The sequence below is a fragment of the Eretmochelys imbricata genome, chromosome 6 (assembly GCF_965152235.1).
Source record: "Eretmochelys imbricata isolate rEreImb1 chromosome 6, rEreImb1.hap1, whole genome shotgun sequence".
NCBI classification, from domain to species: Eukaryota; Metazoa; Chordata; order Testudines; family Cheloniidae; genus Eretmochelys; species Eretmochelys imbricata.
In genome coordinates, this window is record NC_135577.1 from 106,485,800 (window position 1) to 106,505,759 (window position 19,960).

The 19,960-nt window shown below is 41.4% G+C and overlaps 1 protein-coding gene across 4 annotated transcripts in view; it reads left to right on the plus strand.

Annotated features, from left to right (window-relative positions):
* The window catches only part of AK7 (adenylate kinase 7), a 63,701-nt gene that overhangs the window by 16,342 nt on the left and 27,399 nt on the right, over positions 1–19,960 (plus strand). For 3 of the 4 annotated variants that reach the window (XM_077820442.1, XM_077820443.1, XM_077820445.1), the window contains exons 6-10: positions 6,414–6,497; positions 10,088–10,176; positions 10,777–10,867; positions 11,706–11,783; positions 12,954–13,103. In XM_077820442.1, the coding sequence (XP_077676568.1) occupies positions 6,414–6,497; positions 10,088–10,176; positions 10,777–10,867; positions 11,706–11,783; positions 12,954–13,103 (492 nt within the window). The remainder of the gene's footprint in view (positions 1–6,413; positions 6,498–10,087; positions 10,177–10,776; positions 10,868–11,705; positions 11,784–12,953; positions 13,104–19,960) is intronic. The other variant, XM_077820444.1, reaches the window with a different exon arrangement.

Here is a 19,960-nt window from a genome sequence, read left to right on the forward strand (position 1 = left end):
CGATAGGAAAACTTTCTTGTTAATTAGTCTGAAAAATAACCACATGAAATCTCTTTGTCTTTGTTGTGACAACATTCAGCTTGGGACATTCAGTACAAAGAACAAGACAAATACTAACACAGAAATGGTTTACAATGGCTAGAATGGTTTCAGTGGTAGCTGTGTTAGTCTGTATCAGCAAAAAAAACGAGGAGTCCTTGTGGCACCTTAGAGACTAACAAATTTATTTAGGCATAAGCTTTCCTGGGCTAGAACCCACTGCATGGCTAGAATGTGACATCTAGTGGCTTTAAAGAATATTGCAATAGAAGTTGAAGAGCACTATTTGTCAGGCAGTGACTAGACCTGCAATAGAGGTCTTCCTACGGGATGGGGAGCAGGCAAATACCGGACACAATGTTGGTATATAATACTTTAAATGCTTTTTATTGATAACAAAACAAACCTTACTTTACAGTTCTATTTGATAATTTTGCATTTGTACACATTGTATTGCTAGTACAGTTTTATTGTTAATCTTAGACGCACCAAATAGATTTACATTTAGAGATGTTTTTAAGGCTTGGGCTTGTTTGAATTGGAGTTTTACACTTCTAATATTTTGTTTCAATAGTGCACCAAAATTGTGTTACATGTGTCTGTATAGCCCCCAAACTTTACCCAACGCTGACATTTTCCCTTGTAACATCTTAATATTAAACGAGTTTAAAACTTCAGCTTCAGCACCAGTACCACCTACCATATATTTTCCCATACTTTTTTTTATTTTGTATGGTTCTGTTTCCCCATTGTTGTTGCCACGCTTGTAATCAAGGCAAGGCATATTGCATGCACTCCGGATGTTGTGCATTTATGTTTACTTGCACTTCTTTTAACTACATTGTTTGCTTTACAATAGTTGGGGCTTTGATTACTTTTTTTTTATATGGCTCATCTGCCATGATTTTTGGTGCAATCCTGTTTACTGGTTTTTGATTAATAAACATAAAAAATGACCATATTTCTGAAAATACATTTTCCCATTAATTTTTTAAAGCAACTTAATCTTATTATTATGGAAGGATTTGCCATTACTCCATATTTCCATAATTTAAGAGCCATTGACTTATTTTATTTTACATAAGTATTAGCCAATTTTTTATTTATTAGACATTTAGGGTGACTACATCAAATTTTAAACTTTAAAAGGTACAGTTCAGAGTACTTATATTTAGATTGTTCTCATTATAACTAAATTTAAACATTAGTTGACCTTCCCCCCTTAGTATGTACAAATACCTTGATTGCTTTTTTAAATTTTTTGGCTTTAGATATTTGTATGTCGCATTTTTGCCATCTTTCCACCATATTTTAAATTTTATCTTAAAAGGCTTTTTTTTTTACATTTGGTTTGTTTGGTTGGTTTTTTAATTCTGTTCCACTAATAGTTTAATGTGTTATTTCCTTTGATGCATACCTTCATTTTAGAGGTGCTTCCATATGTATATTTATGTACCCCTAAATTTGTCCAAATATTCAAAAAACATAAAAGCCAGAAATTTTTACCCTTTTTGAATTATGAGGATTCTTAATATTGAAGCCATGGCTATTATTCCATAGGAATAATGTCTGATGCTTTTGGACGTGTTATTTTAAATACTTATACTAACCTTTTTTATTTTTGCTTGAGCTCCGGTATTATTATTTTTCTAAAATATAACTCTCACAACACAATTTTTCACTAAGCACAAAATGCAAAGCAAAGCAAGCATAAGCAATAAGCCAATTACAAAAATTGTAGCACCGTATTTACACTTTAAATTCAAGGTCCATACAGGGTAATTTTCGGTGCAATTGGGCATTCCTTTTTCTTTGTAAGATAAACTAAAAGAATAAAAAGGAACATTATTTAATTTTTAGGCCATAACTTTAATTGTGATGTGTGGACCCACTTTTTTTTTTTAAAATGTAAATCTGTACTACAGTAGGTGAAATTTTATTTATGATGGAAAATGGTTTAACCCATTTAGACTTCAGGACATGATTTTTTAATATTAATTTTAAATACATTACTTTATTTTTGATTTTTCATAATTTACTGTTCTGAGCCACACAAGAATTTACATACATACATTAATCATGGCACTTTGTCCCCCACGATTTTAACACATGCTTCGATTTTACCACATCCTGCTTTATTTTTAATTTATACATCGGGAAACTTCTTTACCCACACATCCTGTTGATCCAGTTTAATTTTCTCCACTGCTTCTGCAGCATATATTCTTGGAATGTACCCTGCTGTCAGGACGCTTTCTGTCCAGCCAGGTACACGCCACAGAACTTCATTAGTTAAATACAAAACTAACCAATTCCTCTTCAAAAAAGGAGACCCCAATATTAGTGGCTCAGCCGCCTGATCTATCTGAAGCATTTGTTTTTTACAACAAAAATCCCTCACTCTCTCTCTCTGGGTATAGCTATTTCTACTGAATGATACATTTTTCCTGTTACTCCTTCCCCAATAAAGGAGGCTGCTGTAATGATCTCTGACACATATCGAGAGAAATTACAACTTTTATTTACAATATTTACATCAGCCCCACTATCCAATAGGGCATTTTTTAGTTCATTATCTCCCACAATGACAGTTGTCCTAGCCCTCCCATTTGAATTCCATTTTAATCTAGTTACCATCTCCGACTCCTGAGGACCCATTTTCAGTGGGAGCAACTTGTCATCATGGCTTTCCTATCGAGCAGGTTTCTCTGAACCCTCAGCTTGCATACCTACAACCTTTTTCTGCTCCTTAAACATTTCTTCTTTCATCCTTTGCATTTCTTTGATCAGTTTATTAGTATGTTTCCCATTCCACTTGTTCATATTTATTCCCCTCAATTTTAAATACCTTCAAGCGATATTCCGAATTACATCTACTTCCTTTTAGGGCTTATTTTGATTATTCCACCCTCTACGTTCTTGTAGGGTGTTTTGTCCTCTACCACAGCTGCTTCCTTTTTTACGGTATCCTGATTTATAAGCACTTTTATTTGAATGTTATTGCTTCAACAAAAGGTACTCTGGGTTTTAATCCTTTTACCTGGCTTCGCCCTTTCATCATCCGTTGGCATACTATTCAGTGCACCAGTGCATCCATAACAGTTAACCCCTCATCCTGGGCTGTTTGGTTCACCAAATTAGTAGACATCGCTAATAAATTTTTGTCCAATCCTTTAAACACATCATTTTAAAATTACCTCTGATTCAAATCAACTGCCATCAGAGAATCAGCTGTGACATGTCTGGCGACCTTTGCCCTGGGATTAGTCACTGATTGTATTTCTTCAACCAATAACTGCAATGTTATTCTCCTTAACAGGTAATCCCTGGGTAAATTTCCAGGCTTCATGTAATCTGCACTGGATAACACTTCTATGGGTCTTTGACCTATCTCTTTCCCTAACAGCATAATAAATTGGTATCAGTTGGTGTGCTGGCTGCCTCTCCAAAGCATTTTTCACTCAATCTACTGTCTGTCTAATCTCTCCAGTGGTAACTGCCTTGATAAACCTATAAGATTTACTCATTTTTAAATTCTCTGTTCCTCCTAACTCTGCCCACTGTACTAGCCATGTAGCCAATTTTTTTATATTTACTGGGCCTACTGACTTTACCATCAACTGTAAGTCTGACGAACTTGCAGGAATTATTTGTGTCTGCTCTGACTGTATTTCCCCCGCTGCATTCTTAATGGTTGATCTCCATTTTATCACTGCTACAGCCTTTTCTGTCTTAGGCTCTTCCAGCCATTTTCTTATTTCTTTCCTCAGCTTAGTATAAAGCCCCTCTCGAGGTTGATCAAATTCCCTTTTCTCTTGACCCCCTCACAGGTCCTCTCCATACCAAATATCATTGGAATACAAATCCAAATCTCTCTCTTTTTGACACACAGCCCAACTTGCAGCTCCTGTATTTTCACATGCTTTTTCAATGTTGCTATAGTTTTCTTGCACCAACTGTGAGAAACGCTTGCGATCTCCTTTTCCTTTTCCTTAATCAAATTTTGAATTAACCGTTTCATTTCTATCACTTGATGGTCTAAATTATTCTTGTCTGCTTTAAGCTTTTCCCAATACATCATTCTTTTCTCCAATTTCCTATTTTGTTTCCCGATTTGTTCGAACTGAGTTTGCATGATCTGTGTCTGCCTCACTTCCCGTTTCAAATTTTCCTGGCAAGTTTTAAAATTCTCTTGTAATGTTTGTAACTCTGCACGGACTTCCTCATTACATGCAATTGCCTTTTTTACAGCTTGCCACTACAGCCATACTATGGCCGTTTGCTTTTTACTGGCATTAGGCTTGTGCAGCTGTACATGTTTCTCAAACATGTTTTCTATGGTATCAAATATTACATCTGGTTCCATTGCACCTTCCATCTAAGGGCACATCTCAAAAGCAATAATCTCCTCCTCTAACAGAGAAGGGGCTTTAACTTTAGTCCACAGGGTTGCTTCTTCTATCCCTTTACTTCTCTTCTGAACAGTGTTTTAAACATTATTACAATAACACCATGCGGTATCTTCCCACTTGTTTTTTTTTTTTTCCTTACAAATTTCACAAAAAAGGAGTCATCCTCATTGATCTTAAATAAGGACTCCCCCAACACTCCTCCCGTCTTGAAATCTGGCACTCCTTAATATCTCTCCCCCCTCCACATTCTCCATCACATGTTAGACCCACAATAGAGGTCTCCCTACAGGATGGGGAGCAGGCAGGTACCGGACACGGTGTTGGTATATAATACTCTAAATGCTCTTTATTGATTACAAAACAAACCTTACTCACTCCACATTCAGACTCCAAACATACTATACCAGAGTCCAAAGGTCAGAATGGTCCCGATGGTCAGTTGAAATTTCTTCTGATCATAAGATCAGAAGATGCGGGGAGCTGGCGAAAACCACATCTATATCCACCCGGGACTCTGGATTAATAAACAACTGCAATTTGCAGAAATCGTAGGCCACCATTTATAGTCCATTTCATCACGTCATCAGTTCTTTGCCTTTGTTTACTCAGCCTTCTACCCACACAATTCCAAAGAGACAATCCTGGGTGGGCCGCCATTATCCAAGGCATGCCATTTCCTCCGATTTGTGTATAATTTTATATCAGTCCAGCTGGTATTGTTTCCTTTTCTGCTGATTCTCCGTATTTTTCTCTGAACATAACAAGATTGTTTTAGCACAAATAGTTCTAATAGTTCTTGACCTTAAGTTCTTGCTTAGGTTGCCAACTTACAGTGCACGTATTCATGTCAAGCACGCGTTATTCGTACCAGGCCTCAATGACCTATAACATATTACATAAATATATGAATCACAATGTACCGGTATGTCAATATATCCCAGCAGACCTACATTGCAAGATTACAGCTTGATTATTCAAAATGTTAATACAATTTTTATAGTCACAATGGTGGATAATACATTCTCATGCACATGACTTATGGCACTGAAAAGATATTTTTAGAAGTCCTGAATCCTTTCAAAGGCCCACTAGCTCATATTTCAATGGTCTATGGTAAATATTCCATCTTTAATCTCCCCTGATTCAAAATCTTTTTATTCCAATAATTATTAAAAAGTTGTTAGAGTCAACTGATCTGAGAAATATTTCCTGTTTGTTATTGTAAACTTTTAATTATTTAAATATGCAAACCAGGTTCCCTTTATGTAGTATTTTGTCTATAAAGTCAAGTTTATAACTATAATTATATGTTTCTGAAATGTTGTAAAAGTGATTTCAAGAGATACATTATCCTCATAGTGAAAAAAATAGACAGTCACTTCTGCTTCTGCTTTCTGATTTTGTCCCTGCATGCTTTGCGCTATTCTTTTGTATTTATCCTTAGCAATTTATCCATGTTACCACTTTTAGTAGAATTTCTTTTGATTTTTCAGGTCATTAAAGATGCTGGATGGGAATGTAACAATTCAGTCTCTTGAAAGAAGTTATCTCAGAAAAGTGGATATAACATGTTGATAAAATACTTAATTCCTCTCTCTCCTCATCCTCTGCATCCAAAAGAAGAGCTGCACTTAGATCATTTTCATGCAGATTTAATTAGCCCCACTGGCACGAATGGCCTGTCTGTTCTTGATGAATCTCACTTGGATTCAGGATACTTTTGGGAATGGTAGTTCCTAGCCTGCTTGTTAGTTTCACTGTTGGTTTCTGCTGGCAGTATTAGCAAAAGGCCTATTTCCCCATTAGTAGTTATGTAGGAATTCATCTCACTTCCACGCTGAAGTGATGTAAGTGAACTATTCCATATATAGAATTCAAGTGCAATTTCACGATAAGTCAACAAAATTTAATTTACAACATTGTTCATAGTGTTTTTTAAAACTTTCCTGTTTTACTCCACAGAACAAAAACAAATTTTCAACCTATGTTGTTGCTTCAGGCCTTCAGTATGGAGCTGAAGAAGGAATATTTCACTACTTTTTTAAGGTAGACTTTTTCAATTTTGGTGAAGTTTAGTTTAATATTGCACAGTTCTTAAAAGTAAACTGAAAAGGAATTTAACAAACTTCTAACTACAGTATTACTGTATGCTCAATGTCTCTACTAACAAGGCAGAGCACCTGATCCAATGCCTCTTGAAGTCCATTCCCATGGTCTATACTTAAAACTTATACCAGCATGTATCAGGGTGGTGACCTGCTCCAGGGCTGAAAGGACTTTAAACCAGTCCTGGGAGAGGGCTTCGGCTGCGAGGGGGCTGCTGCTGAGGAAAGCAGCAAGCCTCGGCTGACTGGGGAAGCTGCCACAGCTTGGCCATGCCCCAATCAGGGCACAGTTGGGCCCTATAAAAGGCTGTGAGCCAGGAGCTCAGGCAGTCTCTCTCTGACTGTAGAGAGGGAAGGACCTGGCTGCCTGGGGACTGAGCAAACTACCTGAGTAGAGCGGCGCTGGGGAAAGGCAAAAGGAGCTGGGGAGCTCCTGCCTGGAAACCCCCAGGCTGCAGGGCCTTGCGCGGGGCCTAAACAGGTTCTGGGGCTGCGAAGGGACAGCCCGGGGCTAGGTTAAGGCAGTAGGTCCTACCTCCCTTGCCTATGATTACTGGCTCTTATACTGCAGTCTGCCCCAGGGAGTGGGGGCTAGACGATGACTGGCAGTAGGTGCTGAGGCAAGGTGGGATTAGGGGGTTGAGGGTTCCCTGGGGAGGGGAAACCCTGAGAGTGAGGGGACACTGCTGTGGCAGAACCCCCAGATAAAGGGGCACCGTGGTCCGGGAGGGACACGGGGGCCAGCAGTGGCGGGACACCAGCAGAGGGTGCTCTGGAGCTGGTAAAAAGAGCTAATTCCTGGACAACCAGCAGGAGGTGCCACAGGGGTGAGTTGCGCAGCGTTACACAGCATAATTGTTTTGACCAGTAGTGTGAAAAAAATACACACACTAGTTGACCCAGTTATTTTGGCAAAACCTCCATTAGAGACACAACTATACCGATAAAAAAGTACTTCTGTTGACATAGCTAATGTTGTTTGTGGAGATGGTATTACTGTGCCGCAAGAACTCTTCATTCTGACAGCACATGATGTGTCTACACTGGGGGTCTGTACTGGCATAGCTATGCCAATATGGAATCATAGAGATTTAAGGCTAGAAGGGACTTTGAAAGGTTATCTAGTCCAGCCCCCTGTGCTGAAGCAGGATCAAGTAAATCTAGACCATCCCTGACGGGTGTTTATCTAAACTGTTCTTAAAAACCTCCAAGGACTAGGATTCCACAGCCTCCCTTGGAAGACCATTCCAGTATTTAACTATCCTTATAGTTAGAAAGTTTTTCTTAATAACTAACTCAAATCTCACCTGCTGCAGATTAAGCCCATTACTTCTTGTCCGACCTTCAATGGACATGGAGAACATCTGAATAGCATCCTCTTTATAAAACCCCTTACCATATTTGAAGACTGTTATCGGGTCTATCGTCAGTCTTCTTTTCTCAAAACTAATATACCCAGTTTTTTTAACCTTTCCACACAGGTCTGTTTTTCTAAACCTTTTAACATTTTCGTTGCGCTCCTCTGAACTCTCATCTTTCTGAAAGTGTGGTGCCCAAAACCAGACCCAGCTGTGGCCTTGTCAGTGCCAAATACCGCAGGACAGTTACCTCTAGTGTCTTACATACAATACTCCTGTTATCCCAGAATATTAGCTTTTTTTGCAACTGCATCATATTGTTGGCTCATAATCAACTGGTGATCCACTATAGCCCCCAGATCCTTTTGAGCAATACTACTGCCTAGCCAGTTATTCCCCATTTTGTATTTGTACAGTTGATTTTTACTTCCTAAGTGGAGTACTTTGCACTAGTCTTTATTGAATTTCATCTTGTTGATTTCAGACCAGCTCTCTAATTTCTCCAGGTCTTTCTGAATTCTAATCATGTCCTAAAAAGGGCTAGCAACCCTTCCATCTTGGTGTCACCTGCAACTTTTATATGCTTACTCTACACTCCATTATCAGTTATTAATTAACATATTGAATAGTATCAGATGCAGGATAGACCCCTGTAGGACTCCACTAGATACACCCTCACAGTTTGACAGCGAACCATTGATAATTACTATTTGAGTATGGTCTTTCAATCAGTTATACACCCACCTTATTGTAATTTCATCTGGACCACAGCTCCCTTGTTTGCTTATGAGTTTGTCATGTGGGACTGTGTCAAAAGCCTTACTAAAATCAAGATATATCAGTTCTACAGCTTCCTCCATCCAATAGGCCAGTAACCCTGAAAAAAAGGAAATTAGGTTGCTGCTTGAGAACTTACTAGAGACTGCAATTAAATAATTGTCTGACCCCACCCTCTAATTTCCCACAACTGTGACTATTTCAATCGATAGTGCAAGAAAAAATGCTTAGAATAAACATTGATATTATTCCTTGAAATTATATATTTAAAAAAATCAAATTCTTCCCAGCCTATAAATACAGCTATGCCAGCCTAGGCCTGTAGTGTGGACATGGCCACATTGAGTCATTTAGCAGATTTTTAGTTTAAAACATATTCAGTCATTCCACAGTTTTTGAACTATATCTCAGTATATCCTATGTTGGTAAGGGTATAGTGTAAGACAGTAACATTCCTGCTGTGCCCCCGGAGCCTCTCCCAGGGCAGAGCCCCCAGCCTGGCCAGGACTCCCCTTCCCGGGCCCCAGCCCCTGCTCCCAGGGATGGTGCCGCTTGGAGGGAAGGTAAGAGAGACCCTCCCATTCCCCCCACCCCTGGAAGTGATGCCCCTCAGTCACCCCTGGGCTGCAGAGGGAGGAGGCTAAAGAGGTTCAGGGGATGTGTGGGCAGGCAGGGGAACAGGGATGCTTTAGGTGGCAGGAGGCAGGTGATGGAGATTCAGGCAGCAGGATGGGGACAGGGATTTTGGGGCGATGCAGGGGAGTCAGGCTGCAGGTAGGAATTATGGGGCTGAGGGAACCGAGGTTGGAATGGAAGGACAATGTGGTGGGGGGGTCCCTGCGAGGGAAAGGTGGATGTGGGGAGGGGAGGCCGGAGGGAGAATGTGAGAGCAAGAGGAGGCTGGCTGGGGAAGGGAGAGCCAGGGGGCAGGGAATCATAGAATATCAGGGTTGGAAGGGACCTCAGGAGGTCATCTAGCCCAACCCCCAATATCGTATATCTATCATGGAACCCCAACAGAGTATGCAGCCTGCCTGTTGGGGATTAGGAGAACAATGTTTTTTTCAGTAAAGTGATTTTTTTTTCCCCCGCCCCTGAAGCTTTCTTTATTTCTATTTTCATTTTATATCCTTTGGGATATAAAATAATAATAATAAAGCTTTTCCAAAACTGAGCAGTTTTGTCAAAAATGCCCGCTAACTTTGTAGGCTCTTTGTAGACTGCTCGCCTACATCAGCAGCTCGCAGAATTGATTATTCAGCTGTGGCTCAGACTCACATCCAAGAAACTGAACATTAAAATTCAGGATGTACCTAGTTTCACCAACTGTACATATGTTCCTTTTTGCAACTCTAATTAAATATAACCCTCCTGCTTCGTTTGTATTTATTTTCAGACAGCTTGGCTTGGTGAGACTCCTGCAATACCAGTTTTTGGAGATGGAAACAATTTTCTTCCAACCATTCATGTTGTTGATTTAGCAGCGTAAGTATGCTTTTTAGGGATGGCCATCCCTAGAAATGCTTAGTATCCATATATGTACCAAAACCATACCTACCAGTGGAGATTTCAAACAGCTGCTACCATTTTTTTTAAATTATTTTTTAAAATGGCATTGTATTGCAGTTGACTTTGGCACATCATTTTCAGGCAAATGGAGTTTTAAATATTTCCAACATGAAATAGGCCTTCTGGAAGTAATAACTTACAGGCAAATTGAGGCCATGCTTTCAAGAAATTCGTAGAAGTACCATGTCCAGAACATAGTACCAGTCAACCAAATGAAACCAACGTGGAACTGCACTACAGTTTTTGAAAGCAGGATAGAAAGGACAAGTAGCAGTTTGGCGTATATTTTCTAGAGACATTGTTTCATATTCCTGAATTGTCTTGGCCAAACTGAGATATCTAGGTATCTTATCTTATGAATAAAAATCAATATGAAAATAGCATGCTTTGGAATATTCACCTTCAGAGTTTCCTCATACCCTTTGCCTCGGGGTTGCTTCTATATTATATTTCATATTAAAGACACAATATTTTTCCTTCCACTAATGGGCATTTATTGCATTTGCTATATTGCAGGGTGTTACAAAATATAGCCGACCATAGGCCAAGGACTCACTACATTGTGGCAGTGGATGAATCTATACATACTCTTCAGGCCATAGTTAAGGTAAAACAGCTTAAGATTTTGTTTCTTTGTCTAGGTATCTTTTTAGTCTTGTAAATCCTTAGGCCTCGCTCTGTTAAAAGTCCCTGAATCTTCTCTGAATGATTCTGTGCAACAATTTTATAAAAACTAGTCTTGAAATCCTATAATGCAAAATGTGGGCCCAGTCCTGCAGTCCATATTCAGGCAAAATTATTAGTTTCAAAAGGGGTTTTGACTGTGATAAAGGGCTGATGGATTCGACCTTATGTTTTCATCCAGTTCATATATACTGTAACTAGGCAGTCAGTGTCTTTTTGAAATTCTTTTTTCCCTAGAATTGTAGGAATATAGTTTGTTACTTTGTTTAATCACATGCCTTGAAGCAGAATCCAGCAAAGTAACCTGGAAGCTGCTGTGAAGTAACAATCTGGTGATTTTAAATCTCTATTATTTAAAAGTGCTTTCGAAGTAATTGGCAATTTATTTGCCTACCGACACTGAAAATTGAACATACTAGGACAGAGATTGTCAGATGGTAATCCATGGACTTCAGAGCCTTTTTTCTGGTCGTCTGCAGAATGAAATATTTTGAGAATCAGGTAGTGGGAGTGTTGGGAAATAAAGCGGGTCCATGGTTGGCTCTTGGCTTTACGATGTGGTCCATAAAATAGAAAGCTTGCACACTCTTTTTTTCAGTACAGATAGCAAAAAAGATCTGATATACAGCCTAGCAGAGGTATTCTACCATGTCTCTAAACTTGAATTAGTACACACATGTTCTTCAGATTGCTGTGCATGTCAGAAGTATGGATTAGATGAGTACCCAATTTAATATGTGTACAATATTGTTTTCTGACAGTGCATTAGCAAAAATGTTGGACCAGGAAAAATCCAAAAGATTCCAAGAGAAAACGCTTTCTTAAGCAAAGACTTGACGGTTAGTATTTTGTTTCCTTTTTTGAATATCTTCTTTAAGGAAGGGATATGAGATGAAAATATAAATGCCATGCAATGTATTCTTTTCTTATTGTTTACATCAGCACAAAGATATGACACAAAAAATATGTCAACAAAAGTGCATAAACTATAATTAGATAAAGTAAATGAAGAAGCAGGTTATAAACCACATAACAGAGAATTATGAGGAGTTTTTGCTAGTATGTAGAACCTGATCCTGAGGCTTTCCAGTGGCGTATTGGAGCTGATGTGAGTTGAAGATGCTAAGCACCTCACAGGAGGCCCGCATAGAATTGAGCCTTTATAGAGGAAATAAGATGTAAATAGTGAGCTACAAAATTTTTTATTCTGATTAGTCAATAGGATGTGGCAGATGTGAATTGTTTCTGTATTCTTACAAGCAGCTTGGAGTAAACTAGGTATGAATTGTCAAAGGCATTTTAGAATGTGTCCCTTTAATATTTCAGTGCAAGGATAATTGGGTGAATATGGTCTGTGTTATAAAGGTCCTTCTATCCTTAAAATCTCTGAATGAGAATAGATTCAGGAGTTAAGAGAGATGGAAATAATGACTGCCGCTTCGTTGGTTACAGTAACAAAATGCCCACAGATGGTAGTCTTTGCAGCATGGAGTTAGGACTGGGAGAGAGACTATCAAGATAAAAATCATATTACGTAATTATTTCCTTAACTCTTTGTCATTAATAACAAGCTAGATTATTAAAACTAAAATTTTAAAATTGAATTCTTGTCTTTAGGCCTAAATCATAGCCCACTAAAGTCAATGGGAGTCATTCCATTGACTTCAGTGCACTTTGGATTAGGGCCCTTTGTTTACTTTTTGCCCTTCACTCTGCTTAGAAAATGAAAGTTCCACTCTCTGGTTTCCATGCATGATCACAAACCAGTGGTATAGTGGCTGGATTTCCAACACTTCATGGGAATATTTAAATTAAAAATAAAACCTGTTTTCATTTAAATTGTTAAATCTTGAAAATATTAATTTTTGGTTTTGTAAAGCAGCACTCCTTACCCCTCCATTTTTTTTTTTTAAAAAGACCTACATTTTGGGATTAAGCTACTTGGCAGTGTCCCTTTAATATCAAACAGAGAATTCTGTGTGCAATTAAATGTACTTTTGCTTGTTTAGCAAACACATTTGGATATGTTACTTGTGAACCTGCGGATGGAAGCTGTATTCTTGAAGGAGAACTTCAACATTAAGTGGGTTGCTCAGACAGGACTGGTGGAGAATATTGGGCAAGTCCTCAAAGAATACAAGCAAAGTCGGGAATTACTGGTAATTATTTCCTGTATGCTGTATTGAAGTGCTCTGATATTTTTCAAAGAGGAGTGTATAAATATACATTAAGTGACAATATTTGGAATGCTGTTAAGAGTTTCAAAATAAACTGACAAATACAATATATTGGGAACTAAAACTGAAAGAAGGACCGAAGAACTAAAGAGAAGAAATACTTTTCCTGTTGTCCCTAGAACTGAAATTCTGCAGGTGAAATCAGCAGAGGGCTGTGGCTCCGGAATTAGCTCTTTCATGTGATATACCATAATATGGTGACTTTTGGAATGAAATAAGAAACATCTGTTTACTCAGGTGTTTTGATTTTAAGGCTAGTCTACATTAGAAAAGCTTTGCCAATACAGCTACATTGGTACTGTATAGCTATATCAGCAGAGAGCCCCCCCAGTGGAGATGCAGTATATACCTGCACAAGGAGATCTTTCATCAGTATAGCTAAATCACCTCCCGACGTAACATATGCTATATTGACTTCTTAAAGGACTTCTTTTGCCAGTATAGCTCCAGTTACATGGGGGCGAGGGGTTTTTGCTAGCATAATTATGACAGTCAAGTGTGTGGATTTTTTCACATCCCTGACCAACGTCACTATGCCATCAAAACTTTGTAGTGTAGACCTGGCCTTAGGATCAGTAGCTGAGAGAGTATTTTATGTCCTTTGTGTGCTCTGGTTACAACTAAATCAGCAGGCTCCATTATAAGGCATTTGTTCCCTCACCCAGTTCCAAATGTAATATGGAACACTGTTTCCTAAGTGGGCTAAATATTTGGCTATATTCAAATGATCAGGAGTATATTTACTAATGGTGCATGAGTTTTTGTGACCATGCAGTTACTGTTTTGTCTTTAATTTTGTAAAGCTTCCTGGCTATGACTGTGATTGTTGTGATATCAGTGTGTAAAGAGTAAATCCTGTCCAAGCCTCCATGGATGCAGAAGGTCCAGAACAAAGGAAAACTCTTGTGGTTCATTGAAAGTCGCAGCACTCATGCACAGAAAGGGGTTTTCAGGGCTGGGCTGGGCTGGGCTGCTAGATCTGTGATCACATGGACATACCAGTTCAAAAAAAGAACACTCAAGTAAATACATGAAATACTGATACAAACAATTTGGAGGTGGGAAAGGGATGATGTTAAAACTCTTATTATCAGTGGCCCAACGTATGACCAGCCCGATCAACTGTTTATTGACAGGCAAAAGAGAATTTTAGAGAGTCTTATGTTTGTATATAGTTTTAGGCCCCTGTCTTGCTTCAGGAACTGCTAGTGCAGACCCCTCCCCTGTCCAGAGTCTTACTGAAGTTAGTGGTACCGTATGTAGGCACATGCATCAGCACTAGTAGATCCTGATGTAGGTGAGTTTTGGACATACTACTGTCAATTACATTGTAGAGTGGTATTTTAGCAAGTATACGTTTAGCCCTGAATCCTGATGCTAATGCCTAGCCCATATGGCTTGGCAGTATGCTGTGGATCTTTGTGGAACTGACAGGGAGGAGTCATTCATAGACCTGCAGGTCTGGTTTTAGAGCTGAAATAACACCTGTGTTTCCTGTGCCACCTCTCATGGAGAAAAGTAGTAGTATATCCACTACCCCATCCAGATCCTCACTGCATCCTGAGGCTTAGAAAGCCAATTTTTGTTCTGTTTGGAGAGTAGACTCTTCAAATTCTGCTCACCTTTGCACAGTACAGCCACACTGATTCCACTGCAAGGGGTTTTTCTACGCTTGTGGACAGAGACAAGATTTGTCCCTTAAATGGGGGACTGGATGAAAAATTGATGGGATGGAGCTCATAACTTAAGAGCATATCCCTGGCTCACTATCTCCCTGACCCACTGGTCTGTGGTCAAAGCAACCTTTTCCTCCAGGAAATGGGAAATCCTGCACCCAAGCTCAGTTCTGGGTGAAGACCTATGTGGTCTTTGTCATAACAAGCCTTTGGGAGCAGCAGGGTTCCCTTGGGGCTTTTCTCCCGAGCCACGGTTCCACGGCTTTCCTCTGGAGAACATGCTGTCTCTTCACTGGTCTTTCTGTGAGGATGAAGGCCAAAAGGAAAACCTTTGTCTGAACGCTGTCATGTACTCTCTTAAAGGCATGGTGTTGTGTTGGAAGGGATTGCTTAGATTTTGCAGCATTGTCTGCCACTACCCTTGGCTAGTTTATCTCCAAAACGTAGGGCTCCTGTGAATTTGGCAGAGTACTACAGAGTACTACACCTGCCTCTAGTGGCATCTGGTCACTGAGCTGGACCAGGCTATGGCTTTGGCTGAGAATCTCATAGCATCCATTGAGCAAATGCTGTTGCCAGGGCAACTTTCTTTAAAATCAGTCTGAGGGTGATCTCTATCCTTGAGGGCTCTGAGATCTTTCAGTCAGAAGAGAGATGCCCTGCAAAGCAAGTAGCTGCTAGGGACGCCCCGAAGGACGCTGAGGAGGCCTCACTCTCTTTTCAGAAAAGGAGTACTTGTGGCACCTTAGAGACTAACCAATTTATTTGAGCATAAGCTTTCGTGAGCTACAGCTCATTTCATCAGATGCATAAAGTGGAAAATGCAGTGAGGATGTTTTATACACACAGACCATGAAAAAATGGGTTTTTATCACTTCAAAAGGTTTTCTCTCCCCCCCCCCCCCCCCCACTCTCCTGCTGAAGCTTATCTGAAGTGATCACTCTCCTTACAATGTGTATGATAATCAAGGTGGGCCATTTCCAGCACAAATCCAGGGTTTAACAAGAACGTCTGAGGAACAGTGGGGAGGGAGGGGGTAGGAAAAAACAAGGGGAAATAGGTTACCTTGTATAATGACTTAGCCACTCCCAGTCTCTATTCAAGCCTAAGTTAATTGTATCCAATTTGCAAATGAATTCCAATTCAGCAGTCTCTCGTTGGAGTCTGGTTTTGAAGTTTTTCTGTTGTAATATCGCAACTTTCATGTCTGTAATCGCGTGACCAGAAAGATTGTGGTCTGTGTGTATAAAATATCCTCACTGCATTTTCCACTTTATGCATCCGATGAAGTGAGCTGTAGCTCACGAAAGCTTATGCTCAAATAAATTTGTTAGTCTCTAAGGTGCCACAAGTACTCCTTTTCTTTTTGCGAATACAGACTAACACGGCTGCTACTCTGAAACCTCTCTTTTGAGAGTGGCCTCCATTTTTCTATCCATGAGATCCTTCGGTTAGAACTCTGCTTCTGAACCATATCCTTAGCTAGACATGCTACAGTTGCATCGACCTTTGATATCTCAGTAACTGGGACTTTTGTTTCCTGGATCCTGTAGAACCCAAGATCCAGTTCTGTCAATGTGCTTACCTTTGTCTGGCTTGTCCCATTCATCTGTAATTACTTCCTCAAAGGGGGAATCAGGGCCTCTGGAGAGAATTTTGAAGGGAGAAATTTGCTCGTACACTTACTCTCAGTTTTTTGTTCAGGTTGAATCTGAATAGTGGATACAACATTGTTTGGTTCACATGGCCTTGAATTTCTCAGGGGGAAAATACCTTTCCTGAGTCTTTCCCTGATCATGATGGGAGACAGAGCCTGACAATCCATCCTCCTCTTTGGAAGATGGGGAGGAGTGAGAGGGCTCATACTATCTCTTTAATGCTTTTTTCTTCCCCTTTTTCACTTTCTTTGATTTTATTTTTTAATTTTTTAAGCTTTTTTTTTTTTAACTTGCTGAGAGAGTGTACAATCTCTGTCATGACTTTGGTGAGGTCTTTTGCTGCTAGCCTTGCTGAAAATCTGAAGTCATCTCGCGAGATCTCTTTCTGAGTCTCCATCTGCTGAACCCTATTCACTCAGGGAGGAGTGAGGGGAAATGCTTCCAGAGCCCTCCTGGCCAGATTGGGAAGGAGGAGGAGTGGTTATTACTGAATTGAGATTCTCTTACTCATCAGATGGGTCTAACAAATCTTTATTAAGGCAAAAACACTCATCAAGTGGTGATGAATTACAAGTGGGAAGCTCATCAGGATGATCTCATCACAATCACTTCCAACACTGGACATACAGCTTCAACCTCCCTTTGTTACACAGTTTTATTTATAACTTTTTGTTGTTGTTTTTTATACATATGTATTAGTCCCTGATTTCCATGTTCACTCTCATCCCCTGATAGCATAGGTTTAGTGTTAGCTCAAACCAGTTTCTTCTAGTTTTGTGGCTACTTTATCTTCTATTTTCCTCAAAAACATGATTACTCTGTAATTTTTTACACATGCACAGTTCTACTTACATTGTTAAACGTTATTAGAGTAGACTCTTAAAATTCACAGCGGGCTTCTATCAGGCCTAAATATGCCTTTACTTTCAATGCTTATGATTAGGGTGACCAGACGTCCCGTTTTTAAAAATACAGTCCTGTATTTAAGCCCTCCTGCAGGTGTCCTGACTTTTTCTTAAAAATGGGAAAATTGTCCCATATTTTCTGTCTCCCCCGCATCAGTACTGGCAGGTCCTGCTGCTGGCTAGATCCCTGCTTGACAGCCTCCTGCCTACCAGCGGTAAATGGCTTGGGTCCAGTGGCTGACTATGGGGGTGGGTGTGCAAGGCTGGTGGCAGGGGCTGGTCCCTTAGCGCAGCCCCTGCTGCATGCTGGCTCGTGGCCAGCAGGGCCCCCTCCCCGTTTCCAGCTGGCACTGCCTGTGAGCTGCGGTGGCTGGTGAGTGAGGGCAAGTGGTGACTGGTTATATGTCGCCTCTGCTGCTCACCTATTGGCCCTTTACATGCTCCCCCTCTTGCTGTCCCCTGCATTGTCCTTTCCCGTGCCCCTCACCCCCCTCCCCCCCGGCAGCCCTGCTACTCCTCCATATCCCCACTGGCAGGACATGTCCTGCTCCCAGCACTGGGCAGAAAACCAGCCCCTGGTCAGAGCACTGAACTCACCACCAGCCTGGCCAGCAGACTCTTTCCTTCCCCTACTGCGTCTGGCTGGGCTGGTGCCCTGGGAAATCCCAAGACCCTCTGGCCTGGGGCACTGGCCAGGAAGAGCCGAGACCTGTATGTGCCAAAGCCCCACACAGTGCTGGCATGGGGAAGCCACTTTGCCCCTCAACTATGCTCTGGAGTGGCAGAGGGGAAGCGATTTCCAGCCTGTTCACGCCTGAACCTGCAGGCTCCATAGCAGAGGCTTAGCACCCTCTTCATCCCCCCTGCCCTGGGTTCGCTGAAGCCCCTACAGTCAAGTTCCCTGGGCCCTGGTGCACAATGCATCCCTAGGACTTAACCCTTCCTGCTTGCACTGTAGCTGAGGGACAAGAGGTGGCTGGGTTATGTCAGTGGCCAGCAGCAGCCTTGAGGTGTTAGCTGCCTTTTGTCACTGTGCGGGCAGGAAGGGACAAGCTGCTTCCAGCCACCCGGGAGCGGTGGGGTGGAGGGGAGATGAGCTCTGCCAAGAGATGGGCTAGGTCATCCCTGCCCCGCCCTCTCCCCTGCAGCTGGAAGCAGCTCCTGTCCCTTCCCTCCCATACAGTGCTGAAAGGTTGCTGCTGGCCACATTCTGGTGTGAACCCTGGTAGCAGAAATCTGGGGATGGGGAGGGCATGTGACCCTGTGTGCACACACACCTGCCCCCTCCTTCCCCCCAACATGTTGCCTCAGGAAGATGCAGTGCCAGGTACCAGGAGAGGCAGGTCGGTCCCGAGGGCCTGGCCAGCCAGGCATGGAGGGCGGTGAGCGCTGGGCAGGGAGGGTCGGGTTTGTTGGTCTCACTCCCACCCCCTGTGAGAGAGGTGAATGGGAGTGCATGTGTGTCACCCCTCCCCGTGTGAACCCTAAAGCCTTCAAGATAATAAGGTAAATAAAAAGAATCCAACTACGCAGTATTTCTTTTTAACAGGGGCTCAGTCAACTTGATGTTAATTTGAATGTTTGTACGATTGATTGCTGCTTAAATCACTTGAATATGAGTAATGTTACCAGGTGTCCCGTGTTCAGCATAAGGAAATATGGTCACCCTACTTATGATCCCTGTTTCTTTTTCCAGAGTGATCAGAATCCATTTTTAGAACTTGGGGGAAGGGGGAGATTTGTGACCTTGTAAATCTGCTTTCTCTTTTCTCCAGGGGCCCACTGGGAATTACCCCCTGAGTTGGTTCACTAGGCCCTCCTCATACTTGGAGCCTCTCCCTGCCCTGCCTATAGATTCTTGGTCCATTTTTGCCATGTCGGAACCACAGCTGCTCTGGTGGCGAGAGGATTCCACACGCCTGCCTGACTCATAGCACTGGGACCTAACAGAATTAGGGGTAGAAGGCTGGGTGTAGGCTGGGTACACTGTCTGCTGAGCCTGGGAAGGCAGTCTCACAGATGGAGCACCATTTGGATTTCATTTGGTGCTTTTTAGGGTACTCTGCCATATCCAGAAGGTGCAGAGGAGCCGGCAGGATGCACTGCAGCCCAGGCTCCAGAGGGTTCCAACACACGGCTAAAAAAACTGGCCAACGGGGGAAGAGAGGCTGGGAGGACAATTGCTGCTCAGCCCTGCCCCAAATTTTGACATTCCCCTCCCCCCGCAACCCAAAACCATAGGCAGATGTAAACTGGGAGCTTTAAAAAGCACTGTCCACACATGTCAGCGTCAGAAAAACTGGAGGAAAGTAGGAGCTGAGGGAGCACGGCCATACCATGTGGCTCCAAAACTTTGATCCGTCTCTGTAAGCTGCAGAGAGAGGAGAGCTGCCCAGATGTCAAGAATTGTAGGAGACACTGAGCTCCAGAAATAGGACATCCAAGGGCAGAATTTATACACTGAAAGTTCATCTAAAATAGGTATCCAATTGTATGTTAATTTGTTTGTTCATATATTTTCTACTGGTCCTAGGGGAAA